General features: G+C 54.1%; 1 protein-coding gene across 2 annotated transcripts in view; it reads right to left on the bottom strand.

The window, feature by feature from the left end:
- The window catches only part of CRTAC1 (cartilage acidic protein 1), a 136,611-nt gene that overhangs the window by 13,779 nt on the left and 107,326 nt on the right, over nt 1–15,506 (bottom strand). For both annotated transcript variants that reach the window (XM_007456231.1, XM_007456230.1), the window contains exons 6-11: nt 11,705–11,839; nt 8,416–8,561; nt 5,663–5,799; nt 2,034–2,116; nt 1,088–1,188; nt 471–639 (exon numbers count right to left, since the gene is read on the bottom strand). In XM_007456231.1, the coding sequence (XP_007456293.1) occupies nt 471–639; nt 1,088–1,188; nt 2,034–2,116; nt 5,663–5,799; nt 8,416–8,561; nt 11,705–11,839 (771 nt within the window). The remainder of the gene's footprint in view (nt 1–470; nt 640–1,087; nt 1,189–2,033; nt 2,117–5,662; nt 5,800–8,415; nt 8,562–11,704; nt 11,840–15,506) is intronic.

Below are 15,506 nucleotides of genomic sequence, written 5' to 3' on the forward strand. Positions count from 1 at the left end.
GGGGTGACATCACTCTCACTGATCATGCATGCTTTCCCCAAGACTTCTAGCCAAGAGAAGGCACCAGGGGGTTGGTGAGACATTTTAATCACTGAACCGACATCCAAGTGGCCAGGGAAGCAGCTGGTTTGGATAGGTTTGGTGCAGGCCATTGTTTGAAGGACAAGGCCATAGCCTTGGACAAATGGAGGATTAAATACTCTGACTCCAAGGTGAACTAATTCGATAGAGGCACCAGGATGGACCCCAGCAAGGAGTGGGCCATGAAAACCTCCCTCCTGAGCTCAGGTTCACTTCAAAGCAGGGTTGCCTCCAGTAGCTGGTGTCACAGTAACGCGGTATCTAGAAGATGCTCAGGCTGTGAGCCCTGCACCTCGCCGGGATTCGAGATGCAGTTTCAGCACCCACTGTCCCGCCAATAGCTCACTGCGCGCTCCCACCACCGCCCCCTGCCCCGAGCTCTGACTCACCCAAGCCAAAGTGTGCCACGGGCTCCATCTCGCACAGGTAGCCTGAGCCCCCGTCGATGATCCTCAGGTGGGCCCCACTCTTCCTGGTGTAGAGCACAACCTTAGCGCCCCTGGCGAAGGCCCCAAACCGGGTTCGCGGCACCACCCGCAGCCAGTTGTTGCTGAAGCCCTGCAGGGAGGGAGGAAGGTAGGCCCGGGCATCAGCGGGGTGGGCAGAAGGAACAGGGAGGGAGGGTAAGAGAGGGAGAGAAGGAGAAAGAAGGGGACAAGAAAAGGGGCAGAGGAAAGAGGAGGAGGGAGCCGGGCAGGGAGTGTGAACAAGGCAGACAGACTGGCTGAAGTTTGCAAAGAGCAGCCCTGGAAGAGAGAGGGGAAGCCAATAGACTCGGGGACAACAGTGTTTGGAGGAGTGCCAGCGGAAAGCTGAGGGGCAAAGGGTTCTGGGAGGCAGCTCTTCTTGGAGTTCACCGTGCTGCTGGGAATTTGCTTCCTCCAGGGCCCGGGATGTCCATTTCCTGCCACACCGGTCAAGCAAGCATCCCGGGCTCCTTTGCCCTCATCCAGCCCAGGCTCAGCACTTTGGGCTGGGCTTCGTGGGTCCCCAGGTCCAGGCACACCTGATTCCCCCGGAAGACGGACAGCGGCTGAGCCATGGACTCTCCGTGGGACAAGATGAGGTCCAGCATCCCGTCTCCATCGAAGTCTGTCACTACACCGCCTGCAACAGCACAGATTTCACTCTGTCCATCGGCCAGGAGACCCACAGGGGAGGGGGGGCTCCTGACCAGTGCCAGGTCCACGCCCTGAGTGTGGGGGGAAGGAGCACAGTGCTGGGGATCGAAGACTGGAGCTTGAAGCTCCTCTCCCTTCCAGTGGCCGCTCATTCATGGAAGAGGGGGTCCGTTTCCTCCCCCTGGACCTTTGAAGGAAAGCATGGGTGCAAATAATTCAGACTATGAGGGCTGCTTTCTGGTCTTTTATACACGCCCTTTATATTTGCACGGTTTTTGTCAGTCTATTGGGGGTTTGCGTATACCTGGTCTCCTTTTGGTCCTCACTACAACCCAGAGACGTGAGGAGGGCGGATGCAATTATCCCCATTTTATGGGTGTGGCAAACAAGATCCAGAAGATGAAGCGCCTTTTCCAAGGCCACAGGCGAGGCAATGGCAGTGCTGAGTCTTGGGACTCCTGATCCAGTGCTCGCTCGCTGACACCAGGCTGAGTGCCAGGAGGGGTGAGGCGACAGGACACCCAGCCTCGCCTTTGCCTCTCCTCCCGGCAGAGCATTACCAGAGATGCTACTGCCCGTGGAATCCCACACCTCTGACCCCGCGGCCCTGGGACTGGGAGAATGGACCGTCCCCTCCTCTGCTTCCTGCCTGGCACTCCCAGGGCCTCCTCCCCGACTCTCACCCCTGCCCCAGGATCTCAGCCCTCAGAGTGGCAGGGATAGGATGAGCCCTGCTGTGGGACTGGCCGCACCACCCCTCCCGCCCTCCCCCCAGGCTAAGGGCAGCACTGAGACAGGGGAGAGCAGGCCAGAGCCCTCAGGTGCCCTCACCTGTGCCCCGGCCCTCGGGCTCCAAGGCGTCGCCAGGATTGAGCTCCTCGATGAGGGGGTCGCCATGTTCCCTGCGGATGATGCTGCGGGACAGGAGACAGGCTGTTCATGGATGACAACGTGCTGGCAAAGCCCCAGTGGGCTCCCTGGACCTCGAGGCCCACTAGCTCCATTCTCCAGCCCCTGAGCACGCTGAGACCCTGCTGCACGTGGGCTGCCACCTGCATGCCGACAGAGCCACTCTGCTCACAGACCCTGCCTGCGCCTTTCTTGGGTTTTAATTCACGTTGGCAAATATTGATTTTTCCTTCTCTAATGGATGAATTATAGACAGCCTGGGGAAGGGCAGTTGATGGATGGAGAAGGGGCAGGGATGCAACTACCTTCAACTGACCTTCACATTCCTTCAAGCGGCCCTGGGTTTCTGAGTTCTGAATGCTACGCAGGGTTCCACCCCTACTCTGGTGCCACCTCCTCTAAGCCCTCCCTGATCGTCCTGCTAGAGGCAATGCCTTCCTGCTCTGCCTCTCTCACTTTCCTGGCCTTTATCACTTTCTGCCTTGTGTTGAAGCTCTACATGAATGCATCTTATCTCCTCAGTTAGACTGCGAACTCTTTGCAGCCTGGGACCATGTATTATTACCCTTCTTTGCATCTCCCGCAGCATCTAACACACTGCCTGGCTCTCAGGAAGCTCCAGACATGTCCGTGGGGTGCATGGAGGAATCCAGAGACAAAAGGGAAGAAAGGGTCCCTTTGGATTGCTAGGGCTTTGTCTGTTTTGAACTCTGAATCATGATAATATTTGCTGTAGAAAAGTCCACTGTGAAAGTCCTGTTCTTTCTGCACATTGAGCTGAACGCTGATGATGGCTTTGAGCTTTCCTCTCTGATTTTTCTCACTGGGTAGATTCTCGCAGCCTTGGGCGCTCTGTCCTGGCTGTGTGGAGCAATCTTGGGGCTGGGGTGGGGAGAAAGGACCAGGAAGGATCTGTATCGCTCTCCCCTTACGTTGCAGGTGGGGCTGTCACTTAAATCACAGTCACCAGAGGGCTGTGCTGTGGCCTATGCTTTCTTTCAGGAGGGAGCCAGGGTCCTCTGAGCTAGAGCTTCTGATGGCTGGATGGCAGAGGGTGCTGGCAGAACTGCAAGGTGTCTGCAGGGTTGAGCACATGTCCTGGGAGGTGTCCTCTGTCTGCGTGGGGCGTCTGTGCTGAGCACATCCACGTGTGCAGTCTGGGCAGTGAGCAGCATGCCCGGCAGTGCTTTTGTGTGTGTGCACACCTGCCGGAGGTGTGTGTCTGCCTCAGCCTGCTTGCATCCACAGTCCCTTCAACCATTCATGTCCTGCAACCTCTGTCACGGCTGGGCAGAGACATCCCTGGGTTCAGGTGACAATGGAGTTAGGGGTTTCTAAGGCTAAAGCCCAGAAGTTCCAGGGCAGAGCTGGGCAAACTCACCCAGATTTGGGCAACCAGGGCAGGCTTCTCGGAGGAAGGGTCAACAAAGCTGAAACCAGAATGATGAGTGAGTCTGTGTCACTCAGAAGCGAGAGAGAGGCAGATGGTGTGGGCAGCCTGAGGGGTCCAGGCCTGGTGCAGCCCAGAACTGAAAGCTTGGGGTGTCTGGTGCTTAGGTGTAAACTGGGGAGTGGAGAGTGACAAGGCTGGGGACAAAGCCAGCCTGTGGGATGTATCAAAGAGAAGGCAGTGGGGAGCTTCTAAGGGGTTTAAGTGGAAGAGGGGTGTGGTCAGATTTGCATTTTCAACAGCTTGCTCTGTAGGACTGGACACAGGGCGGCAGCTAGAGAGGAGGGAGTGTGCAGGGTGGAGCCATGGGACCAGACCAACGCGCGTTTAGAGGTGTAAGTGGTGTTACCACACACATCCTGCCTGGCCTGGGACAGTCCCTGCTCATGCCTGTCATCCCGCCACTGTTAACAGGGCCTCTGCATTCTTCTTAAGCACCTGGAGTGGGTGATGAGTTCCCTGGTTTCCCAGGCATCACTGAAGGGCGGGCAGACTCACACACACCGAGGCTTTGCATCCCTGGTGACTCCTACAAGGAGCCCACCATGTTTCCTTCGGTGGCACGTGACAGACCCACTTGGTATGGGGCAGGTAGGGGCTCAACTTCCAGAGTTGCCAGCTGAGTGGTGGCCCCAGCTGTAGCCCCTACACTCTCTGCCGCGAGCTCCAGACCCAGCCATCTGCCACAGGGACTCGGGGCACAGCCATGGAACTGGGAAGTGGCTTCCACTGACGCTGTGCGGAAACAAACACACTAACCCATAGGGTGACCATGTGGTGACCCTGTCCGCAGAGAGCCCGGGGCCAGCCTGCCCTTGGGGTGGCGGGAGGGAAGCTGGGAGGTTTGACAGAGGCCAGACAGGCAGAGGAGGTGCCTGGGTGCTCGGGCCACAGAGACTCCTTGGTGCTCCGGGCCCTGGCGAGTGACACTTTATTAGCCAGAGAAGGAAAGCAGTGTCTCTGTTAACGAGCAATTGATCTTCCGCAATTAATCTGGAAGTTGTGAAAAAGCGTTTTGCGAAAAGGCACCTAATTAGCAAATCTGGTGCCTTCAGGGCGTGATTACAGCGGTCGGGATTGATGCTTTGTTAATAATTATATTTTAAAACACGCTTAGTCACAGCTCTCGCCTTTTATTAATAGTTGAGGGCCCTTCTGGGGGAAGGGATGGGGGCCTTGGGGAACTGAGCAGCTGATCTGGCCCATTTCCTGCATCCAAGGCCCCTGGCTCACCCTCCTCTTGCCACCTGGTGCTGAGGCCCATTAGCATGTTTTAGGCCAGGAACCAGGGCCGCATGTGTCCTGAGGTTTGTTCCCCAACGGCAGTTCTCAAACGCTGGTGTGATAAGAAGCACCTGATGCCTAGTGTACGTGTTAAAAAGACAGATTCCTGGGCCTCAGCCCCTGAGATTCTGATTCAGTAGATCCAGGGTGGGCCCAGGGATTCTGTACTTTAAATAAACACTCTGGGTGGTTCTGACGCCAATGCTCTCTGGACCCCAATTAGAGAAAAATCGAACGTTTCCTCCCTGCACGCAGTGCTCAGTTGCCTCCATTCTTTTCTACCATTCCCTCATCTACCATTAATTGTCTCATTCAGCATTTCCCAAAGGATGTTTAGCAGAGCACCAATCCCAAGAGAAAAATCTCTGAAAGAAGAATCTTGTACTGAAATCTATTTGGAATATACTCCGTTCACCTCTTGGAAAGTAAAAATACTCATGGTCACGTTAAAGGCTCTGAGAAGTCCTGTAGGCAATACACCTGCCTGTCTTTGCTTCATCCAGATGCACCCAAACAGATTTGGCCCTGGAACCCCTTTGGGTGGTAGAGTGGAGCCTGGCTTCTAGGCACATGTTGTGCACGTCCCCCTGACCATTTCCTCCCCAACAGCAGGAGGCCCAGGATTCCCCGCCTCACCTTTCCACCCCGCATTCTCTCAGCCTCTTGCTCAATCCCTGTCCTTCCAGCTTCTAATGCTCCTTCATCAGGGGACCTTCCTCCTTCTTCCCCTTGGAGCTCCTCTTTTGAGTCCTAAGCCTTCCTCCCTGACCCCCACCCACGAAGGCTGAGTAGCCACGAGCCAGGCTGAAGCATCTACCGGAAGAGGCGGTTGGCGGAGGAGCTGCGGTGCGCAAAGTTGTTGAAGAAGACCTCCAGCTCCTGGTCATTGTCAAAGTCGGCAGCGATGACTGTGCGGACAGGCGAGGGCATGGAGAACTTGGGTGAGGCGATGTCCTGGGAGGAGAGAGGGCTGCAGGTCAGCGGACAGATGCGTGGGGCAATGGGGGTGGCCTAGAGGCCAACTCTCCCCACCCCCGTGTGTGCGCGTGCGCGCAAAGATAAAAGCCTGACCTAGCATGTCCTCTATCACCTTCCCTGTAAGGGCCCTAGGTATGCTGTGTTTAGGATCACATAAACTTCAGGCTGCTTGTAGGAGAACAAGGAGGTAAGAGGAACAGTTCTAATTCACACCGGTGAAGCACCTTGCTGTTCCCTGGTCCGGACCACATGGGGCCCTCCCATCAGTCACTTGAGGCAGGGCTGATGTGAGCACTCCCATTTTACAGGTGAGGTAACTGAGTCCTGGAGAGGAAGGGGGATTGCCCACTGTCATAGCTAATGAGTGGGGGCCATCGCCAGGGCTCTGATTCCAGACGCTATGCCCTTCCTAGTACGTGCCCTTCGTCCTCCGCAGTGAGAGGCGGAGGCTGGCAGGGCACTGGGCAGTGCTGTGCATTTAAATCCAGGCTTCTCTGCAGACTAGCTGTGTGGTCTCAGGCAGGTTACTTAACGGCTCAGATCTCACCTTCCTCATTGGTAACACGGGGATAAATAATAGCTGCCCAGGTTGTGAGCACTGCATGTAAAGCGCTTGGCACAGAGTGGGCACCAGATGGATCCCTGGCAGTCTGTCCTGGCCTTGCCCATATCAGCCTCATGAAAGGTGGCAGAGGTGGCCTTTAGCTGTGTTTTTGCCGCCTTTATTACCTTACTTTGTTTCTTGGGAGTCTTTTGATTTTTTTTTTTTTTTGAGACATTTGCCTTGGGGGGTTGCAGTATCAGATACCTCTGCCCAGGGCTCACGAGGAGACCCCAGACCCAGGACAGCCCAGAAGGGACTTCAAAGTGCTGAGAGGGCCTTGGTGGACCTGGCAAAGTGTCCCACCTATGGAATTTGCCTTTGAAATGGAAGAGCTATGGAGGGCGACCTTTTGTTTCTCAGCAGAATATCCATACCGGGTGGGTTTGTCCCTTAAAGACCCAGGAGCCTGTCTAAGTCCCAGGGTCCATGTGGGGAGAATTGGGAAGGGCACAGCTGGGGTTTCTGGGAGTGGTCCTCTGCCCTGCCCCTGCCCCTGGGCCTCCTACTTCAGGCCCTCTCCCCTGGCCACAGGAATGAGCTGCCCACTCTGGGTTGCCCAGGGGAATAGGCTGTCCCCAACAACGCAGTGATGAAGTTGATTGGGAGCCTGGCCTGCTGTCCAGGGTGGGCTGAAGAGGGCCTTGAGAGCTGGTAACAAAGAGACCTCAGGATCTCAAAGTTGTTATTATTCTAACGGAAACCTACATAGGCCCCTTGGGGTTGCCCCACTGGATGCCTGGGCTTCCAAGATAATGTATGTAAGATGCTTAGCACAGTTTCTGGCACACAGAAGGCACTTGATAAATGGGGTCTCTATTATTATTATTATTATTATTATTATTATTATTATTATTATTGCTCCTGTGAGCTCTGGGGCTGGGCTATCAGAAGAGTTAGTTGACATTTGGGGCTGGATTATTCCAGCCGGTGCATTGTAGGATGTTTAGCAGCACGTCTGTCCTCTGCACACTAGATGCCAGTAGCATCTTCTATCCCATTTGTGACAACCAAGCATGTCCTCAGATATTGTCAAATGTCCTGGGGTAGGGACAAAATCACCCCTGGTTGAGAACCTGGGTTAGAAGAAAAAGCTGAATAAAGATGGAAATCATCCAGGATCCCAGGAGCAGCTGCTCTGTGTTCAGGATGTACCTCTTTTTCACCCAGAGAGCCTAGGTCTCAAGCCTCTGCAGGGAATGAGTGGCTGGCCCTGAGCACCCCAAGGTGGCTGCCTACAGGGGAGGGGCTTGTGGCAGTCCCCCAGACAGAAGGTCCCTGGTGACTCCCTTGGGACCATCAAGCTTCTGGCAAATGACGCCACTTTCTTGTTTCCTTGGGGGCTTTTGGCAAGACCAGGTACCTCCAGAAGCACCCTGACTCCTGGAGGTCAGCTCTAACCATCCCATGCTCTCCATTACCCTCCTGAGAAAGGCCCAGACTCAAGCTCATTAGGCTGGTGGTACATCCCTTACTGTCACCAAACAGTCTTTCTGAAGAATTCTTGGTGTCACAGACTGTTGATAGCTCAGGGACGGGGCACAGAGAGGGGTTCAAGGTTACCTTGTCCCCCACCTGCCATTTGTCCAGAAGGGGCAACTGTTGGGAGCTCTGTGGCCTCAACCTCCCCTGTCCCACCAGCCCCACTGTGCCCTTGGCCTGAGGCTCAATTTGAAAAGCTCAGGCCCAGGCTATGGGAAAAATGCTCCCAATCCAGAGAGTGAAGCCCACCTCACTGGGCCTTTGCACTGCTGCCGCGCACCTTGCGAGGCTGCTCTCTCTCCTCTGCCAATGACCGTGCTCTGGGCACTACAGACATCACAGCAGCCCAGGCAGGAGCCCATCGTCCCCCAGATGTTACCTTCCTTGTGGCCACCCTGCCCCCAGGCTCTGCAGAGCCACAAGCCCCTACTCAGCCTGGTGGGAGGCACAGGCGGGACTGCATCCCCAAGATGACAAAGCAGGGGAGCGAGGCAGAGGCTCCTTCTTACCCGAAAGTGCACCTTCCCATGGGCGCTCATCTGCAGATAGAGGCGGTGGGGGCCATTCCAGTTGCCATAGACGATGTCCACTTTGCCATCACGGTTGAAGTCAGCCAGGGCGACACCTCGCCCGTGCTGGTGGGGGTCATCCACACCTGGGGAGGAAAGGCAGGTGCCCTCAGGGCAGCGCCCCCTGCAGGCTCCACAAACACTCACCTTGCCAGGGCCCCGTGAAGAGCAGCAAGGGAGGGTGGGCCTCATCCTGTCCCGATCTCTCCACAGGGGCAGAAGGTGGGCAGCCACCTGGTGGCAGAGAGAACCAGAGACTTGCCTTCAAGCTGCACTTGCCCAGAAAGTACTATTTTTACTCGTTTTGGGGGCAGCATGGGTTGGGGGAAGGAGACTTGTGGAGATTCTGGAGGACTAAAGCCCTCCCCAGCCACCCCTGACACTGGGATACATTAAGTTGATCATCACTCTTTTGCTCAAACTTCAGTGCTTCCCCAGTACTCTTGGGTCAAGTTCAAATTCCTGCCCGGGGAGCACAAGGCCCCGCCTACCTTATCTGGTCTTTAACTGGTACCACTCTAACCCCTTCCGCATACGCACCGGCCACCGGGGTTCCTTTCAGTTCTCAAATGACCCAAGCTCTTTCCAGCTTCTGGGCTTTTGCTCAAGCTGGTCTCTCCTTCTGGAACGCTCTTGCCAAGGCTCTTGGTTACTTGGCTCCTTGTTTTTCTTCTGCTCCCAGCTGTAATGTCACCTCCTCAAGGAAGCCTTCCCTGACCACGCCCATGAAAATAAGCCCCTCCCACCCACCCTGCTATTCATCCTGACAGCCTCCCATTCTCCTCCATTGAGCTGATCACACGTGCAGTTATGTTCCTTTGTGGGGTCCAGTTTTCCTACTAGACCTTACACTCCATGAGGTCTGCTTGTTCACCTGTGTTCCCACAGAGTCTATCTCAGTGCTTGTGGTGACCGGGTATTTTTCTGTAAATACTTGCTGAATGAATGAAGAGACATAAATAATTTGACAGAAGGCGACCAGGGACTTCGGTGACAGCAGAGAAAATACAGCACCATGGCTAAGAAACGCACAGTGTGCCTTATGAGATCTGGAAAGAAAGCTTGCGGGTCCAGTGTCACCTGTTTGTGCTGTCCCTGCATCTACCAGTGGTCAGTGGGACTGAGCTGATCCTGGGGGAGGATGGAGGGTGGCTTTGCCCAGAGGGATGGCCTGACCTCCTAGTTGCCCAAGGCAGACATGATCCTTCAGGTCAAGTGCAGAGCTGACAGGCAGTGGAGGCTGGCTCTAAATACCCATGCTGAGTCTTCTGGAGGACAAACTGCCATTGGTCATTAGGCCCTCAGAGATGGCAGGTGATAGGACAATATGATGGGGGATGGGGATCACAGACCCAGGACACAGTGAGCTCTTGCCAGCTGCAGATATGGAGATCCTGAGGATAGGGGCCAGCAGAACGCAAGGTGGGGCCCCCCTGAGAACCTTGGGGGTTGGGCATCCCCTTGGGGGAGGGGAGGATGGGTGGGGGTGGGGGAGTAGAGGCAGGGAGACCCAGGCTGGAGAAAGAGGGTTTGCAAAGGCATGGCGGCAGCCTCCAACCTCTAGGATGAAATACCCCATTAATTCTCTGCAAAACTCCCCAGCCCGAATGTCGGTGGCCTTCCGTGTTGGCCCATTTCTCTCCTATCTATGAGGCACCTTGACAAGGAGTTGGTTCCCTTTCACGAGAATAATCGGTGCCAGGCTGCACTTCACAGCAGCATCTGTTTGGGTGATGAATGACCTCTTGACATGTCTCGTTAAACCCCTGCAATCACTCTGACTTTCAATTACGGGCATAGCACCTTTCCTCTCTCCTCCCGTCTGATACCTTCTCCTACTCCAACTTGCTCGCTCACCTCTGCTTCCGTCTCTTTAACACCTTATCAAATCCTCTAGGTTTTCTCCACCACCACCTCCTCTTTATTTTATGATTTTTCAGCAATGAGAAAATTTGCTGCTGGAGCGTTTAACAGGTGAGTTGCATGGGAGGACAGGCCGGGGAGCTGCCTCCATCTTTAGCTTTGCCCGGGAAGAACAGGGGAGCTGACTGGCTGCAAGAGTGCATTTGTGGGGCGTTCAAAATGGGAACTCCCGGGCAGAGTGCTGGAAGGGCAGGTACTTGTAAGTCACAGAGAATGGATTGGTACCTGCTCAGGAATTGGATGCTAGCTGTCAGCACCAGCTGGCGCTTGTAGGACCTTGGACCTATGTGTCTACATCCCCGCTCACCTCTTCTTCCGGAGGCCGGAGCTCGTCCCTACGCCACCAAGAAGGAGAAATCAAACCTCCCATTCCTTGGCAAGGTGCGGAGGAAGTGGAGGGGGAGAAGTGGTTGAAGGGCAGACTGATTACATCCACATACTTTTATTATGTGTCCCAGTCCTTGCAGACACAGATTATTATAGTGATGTAGGAGCCTGAGTGAGTGGCACATGCAAAGCCAGTGGGAATACAGAGGAGGGAGTGCCAATCTCTGCCAGGTGGCACAGAAAGAGGCAGGAAAGGCTTCACAGATAACATCTAAGCTGAGTGTTGAAGGATAAATAGAAGTTTTGCGGATAGAGAAGGGGGAGAGGGCACTTCAGGCGGAGAGGATTGGCAGGTGCAAAGGTCCTGAGGCAGATGATGGATGAACACAAAGGGAGGAAGGGGAGCAGAGCTGGGAGCCTGGAGTACTATTTTGTGTAGATTTTATTCTGCTTCATATTATAGCTATTCGTTCATTTGTCTGTTTCCTCCTCTAAAATGTCAGTGCCTTGTGTGGGCGGGTGCGGGGAGTGGGGTAGGGTGATCTTAGCCTTATTCAGGTCAGCGTCCCCAGATCTTAGCACCAGCCTGGCACTGAGCACGGGTTCAATAAATGGCTATTGGCTTGAGTTGCATGTTTCAGATGGATGTGGGGAGAAGAAATGGAGAGAGGCAGCTTAGAGTGGAAACCAGTGCTGAGAGACACAGGCAGGACTCAGAGGGACACGGGCCAATCCCAGTCGCTGGAGAATGGATAACAGTCAGGCGTTCCAGATGCTGTCTCCCCAGCCACAAACATCCCCTGCATCCTGAACCATGGGGATGTGGAATTAGAGGTGACAAACAACATTTCCCTGTGCGGTGCAGACAACGACGACTTGTCCCGCTCTCCCTGGGGCCTGTGGGACCTGGAGGGAGCAGGGCAGACCAGAGTCCCCTGTAGGGTGGTGGGGGTCACAGGACAGAGGCTGTTTTACTCACCAGCACTGGCCGCAGCATCCACGAAAGTGCCGTCCCCCTGGTTGTGGAAGAGGAAGTTGGGCCCGTTCTCGTTGTCGCAGAAGATATCTGAGGCACTGCTGCTGAGGATGGGGCCCACGCTTACGCCCCGGCCGCCTGGGAGAGCACAGCGACTCTCACTAAGCGGCAGAAGCAAAGCCCCAGGCCCGCGTGGAGGATGGGGGCCGCCTCGGAGGCCCATGAGGCGCTGCTATGGTGATGCCTCCGAAGAGGCAGGGGTGGGGGGTGGGGAGGGGCGGATTCTGACATTCCAGATGCTTCCTGGAGCCCAGATCTGGGCTCACGGTTCCATAAACCAACGTGGGGTGACTGCACTGATGATGAGGCAAGTGAGGAGCAAGATGGAGTTACTTTGTGCCAAAGGAATGATTCCATGAGCTGAGGAACACAGAGGCCACCACGCAGAGCCTTCTCTTCCCTTTGGTAGCTGAATTGCACTAATCCTAAACCCATCTCTACCTGCAACATTTTGATCAAGTCACAGATTCCCTGACAGCCCCCAGCCTTACCCTGATCACACATATGCTGGTCTAGAGACTGGGTATGTTCCTGTTCTAAGGACCTATAGAAACAGGTTCCAGCCACAGGTACAGGGATGCTTACTTTGTTTTGCTTGATGTAGGAAACAAATGCGAGCACCTGCCTGTCCATCAACAGCGATGCAGAATGGATTACGGTGCATCCATATGACGGACTATTCTGCAGCTACTAAAGAGACTGTGTAGATCCATGTGTATTGACCTGGAGGAATGCCCATGACATATTGTTAAATGAAAAAGCAATTCGCCACGTAATGGTGTTGTGTGATCTTATTTTTATTTTTTAGAAAAAGGAAAACAAATGATACTTCTGAATATACGTGTTTGTGCAAACTTGTTTTTGAGTTTGGGGCTAGAGTGGGGAAGGCCACACTCCGAGCTGTTCACATTGGCTGCCCTGATGCGGTAGGATTTAGGGAGGGAAGGAGAGACAGTATGTTGGCCTTTTTTGGGAATGTCTGTATTGTTTGGCTTATTGTAACAAGAACTGCTTCTGTAGCTTGAAAGGAAAAAAATCCAATAAGGTGTATATTTTTTTAAGAAGGAAAGAAAGAAAACCAGCTGTACGTTAGGGTTTGAAATGCCCAAGATCAATGTGGACATGTCACCAAGTCTAATCTTAAGGTGTCTTGAACAAACCACCCCCAGCCAGTGAGTTTCAAATAGAGCCCTGAAAGCCTCCCCTCAGCCTGCACTCCTGGTGCAGAAAACAGCCTGACCAGAAGCAGGACATGCATTCTAGTCCCAGCTTTTGGCTGTTTTACAAGTTGTGTGACCTTGGGCAATTTACGTTACCCGTTTAGCCTCGGTTTTTCTCATCTGAAAAATGCAGATAGCGTGACCTGCCTTTTCTATTTCAGGGTTTTTGAGAGGATCAAATGAGGTGAGAAAAATAAGAGGATCAAATGATGTTAAAGATCTGTGAATCCTACAACCTTGCTACTAAGGTGTATCACCTGTGCGCTTGTTAGAAATGCAGAATCTCAGGTCCCCACCCACCCAAACAGGACCCCTGGGGGGTTTATGTGTGCAGTAAAGTTTGGAAAGTGCTGCTCTGAAGGGCTGTTCGGTACAATGAGAGCAGTTATTAGAGCACCAGAATGTGATATTTTTAAAAAGTAAATGAGCACTCGGGCAGACCTGAGTGATGTTGAGCCAGGTGCCCTCACCAGCCCGCTTCTGGACAGGGCAGAGGTTTCCACTGTGCTAATTGGGGATGGAGGTTCTTTTGGTCCCCAGGCTCCTCCCATCCTCTGAGATTTGTCCCTGGAGGAAATCATGGGGCCTTTCTCACCTGTGCAGGTGGAGCTTGCCCACCAGGGTCCGGCTTTGGGGCCGAAGTGGGGCAAATGGCATTGCCGCAGTCATTGTTCTCCTGGTGGGGCTCCTCGTTAACACATCCTGGGCCCTGTGCCCCCGGATTTCTCCCAGGTAATCTAATTAGCTCTCAAGGAGAGCTCAAGCCTCGTGAAAGTGGAGCCACTGAATCCACAATGCTCCCGGGAGCGCGCCTTCATTAGGAGAGCCCAGGCTGGGGCAGGGCGGGAGGCTTTCAAACACCTTTCTTTTCCTAAGCCAGCAGGGAGGGTGCTGGGCTACAACCTGGGCACCTCTTCTGCCCATTCAAAGAGTGCTGCTGAGTGGCTGCTGGCAGCTGTCCCTGCCCTGGTTCTGCCAGACTCCAGCCCAGGATCAGGCTTTGGTGAGAAACCCTCGGTCTTGTCTGGGCCCCCAGCAATTCCAGGTGGGGCTCCGGGACTTGCTGCCATGCAACTCCATCCTTCTGCCACTGCTCCAGCGTCCTCCAGTTTCCTCTCTGCCTCTGGCTCCCAAGCTGTGACACATTCCCTTCATTTTCTACAAGGCAGGTTATTTCCCTCTTGGACAAATTTCTAAATCTTTCTAATTAACTAATTGGGTTGGGTTGAAGCCTTGCACCACTTGTAACCTGTAATTACTAGAAAATTGCCATGGTAACCACACTACTAATTAGTGACAATTTATTGCCATGGCAACTGGACCATAACAGAGATGTTACCCACACCTCTTTCTTGGCAAGTTTGCTGCACAGTTGGGGAGCAGGTGAGTCGGCAGTTGGGGAGCCAGCCTCTTGGGCACGAGCCCCAGCAGCCTCAGGATGGAGGGCCAAACGGGGGTCTGAGGCAGGGACAGCCAGGTGCCTGCACCCCTCGCTGAGGCCGCAGGGGAAACTCTACTTCCAGGTCGATCATGTTAGCTCTCTTCAAACTAATAAAATCCATCCATCTTAAGTGTAGCCTGACTCTCCCACTCCCTGCCCGGTCAATGACAGAGGCCCCTTATTCCGCAAGTATCTTCTACCTGGACCTTCCCCTCCTCCCCTAGCTCTTCCCCCTAAGTCTCCCTGTCTTCTCTGTTACACCCACCCTGTCTCCTGGCCTCCTAAGGTTTAGCACACACCTTATGGGGCTACCAGGGGCAGTTAGGAACATCTTTATTTAGCCCTGGAAAATGATGTTCCAATAGGGAGTTGAACTCCACTTTACATCAATTAATTCTTTTATACATGAGGCAAGAACATCCTCTTGGGGGCAAGCAGTTCCCCAGTTGGGGCTGGAGAGGCACACCGGTTGGTAGGAAAGACTGGGGATCAGGAAATTCGAGCTGTGTGACCCTGGGCATGTCACTGAACCTTTCTGGCCATCTGGTTTCTCACCTATAACGCGAGACTGATAATAATAATAGCCCCTTCCCAGGCTGTCATAAATATTAAGTGAACTGGTTTTTGGAAGGTACCTTGGAAAACGTCAGGTGCCACAGAGTCATTAGTGGGACTATTTCCCACCTGTTGGGTGAATAATGTCCCTTTATTTTTCCAGCACTTTCAAGCTTCAAAGGCCTCCTTGTTCTGCTGTTGGGTGTGAATGCTGCTCCCTACCCATCCCTTCCTGAAGGCTTCTCACTCTGCCCACCAGGCGGGTTGGAAGAGGTGGTGACAAGGGAAAATGCTTCCCTACGGCCCCCTCTTCCTCCTGCCACATTCTGACACCCCCTCTGATCCATTCAGTGGGCCTGAGGCCCCACGGGGCAGCCTCGCTTACCCTTAAGAACTGCACCCCTAAACCTCTGAATCCCTACACTTGGGAGATGTAGACCCAAGTCCAATATGGGTGCAGACAATCCCTCTCTTAGACTGCATCAGGGCAGCCCTTGGGCTTGGTGGTGGGGAAGGGAAAGAGAGGCTG

This window comes from Lipotes vexillifer, unplaced genomic scaffold (assembly GCF_000442215.2).
Source record: "Lipotes vexillifer unplaced genomic scaffold, Lipotes_vexillifer_v1.1 scaffold184, whole genome shotgun sequence".
Classification (NCBI taxonomy): Eukaryota; Metazoa; Chordata; class Mammalia; order Artiodactyla; family Lipotidae; genus Lipotes; species Lipotes vexillifer.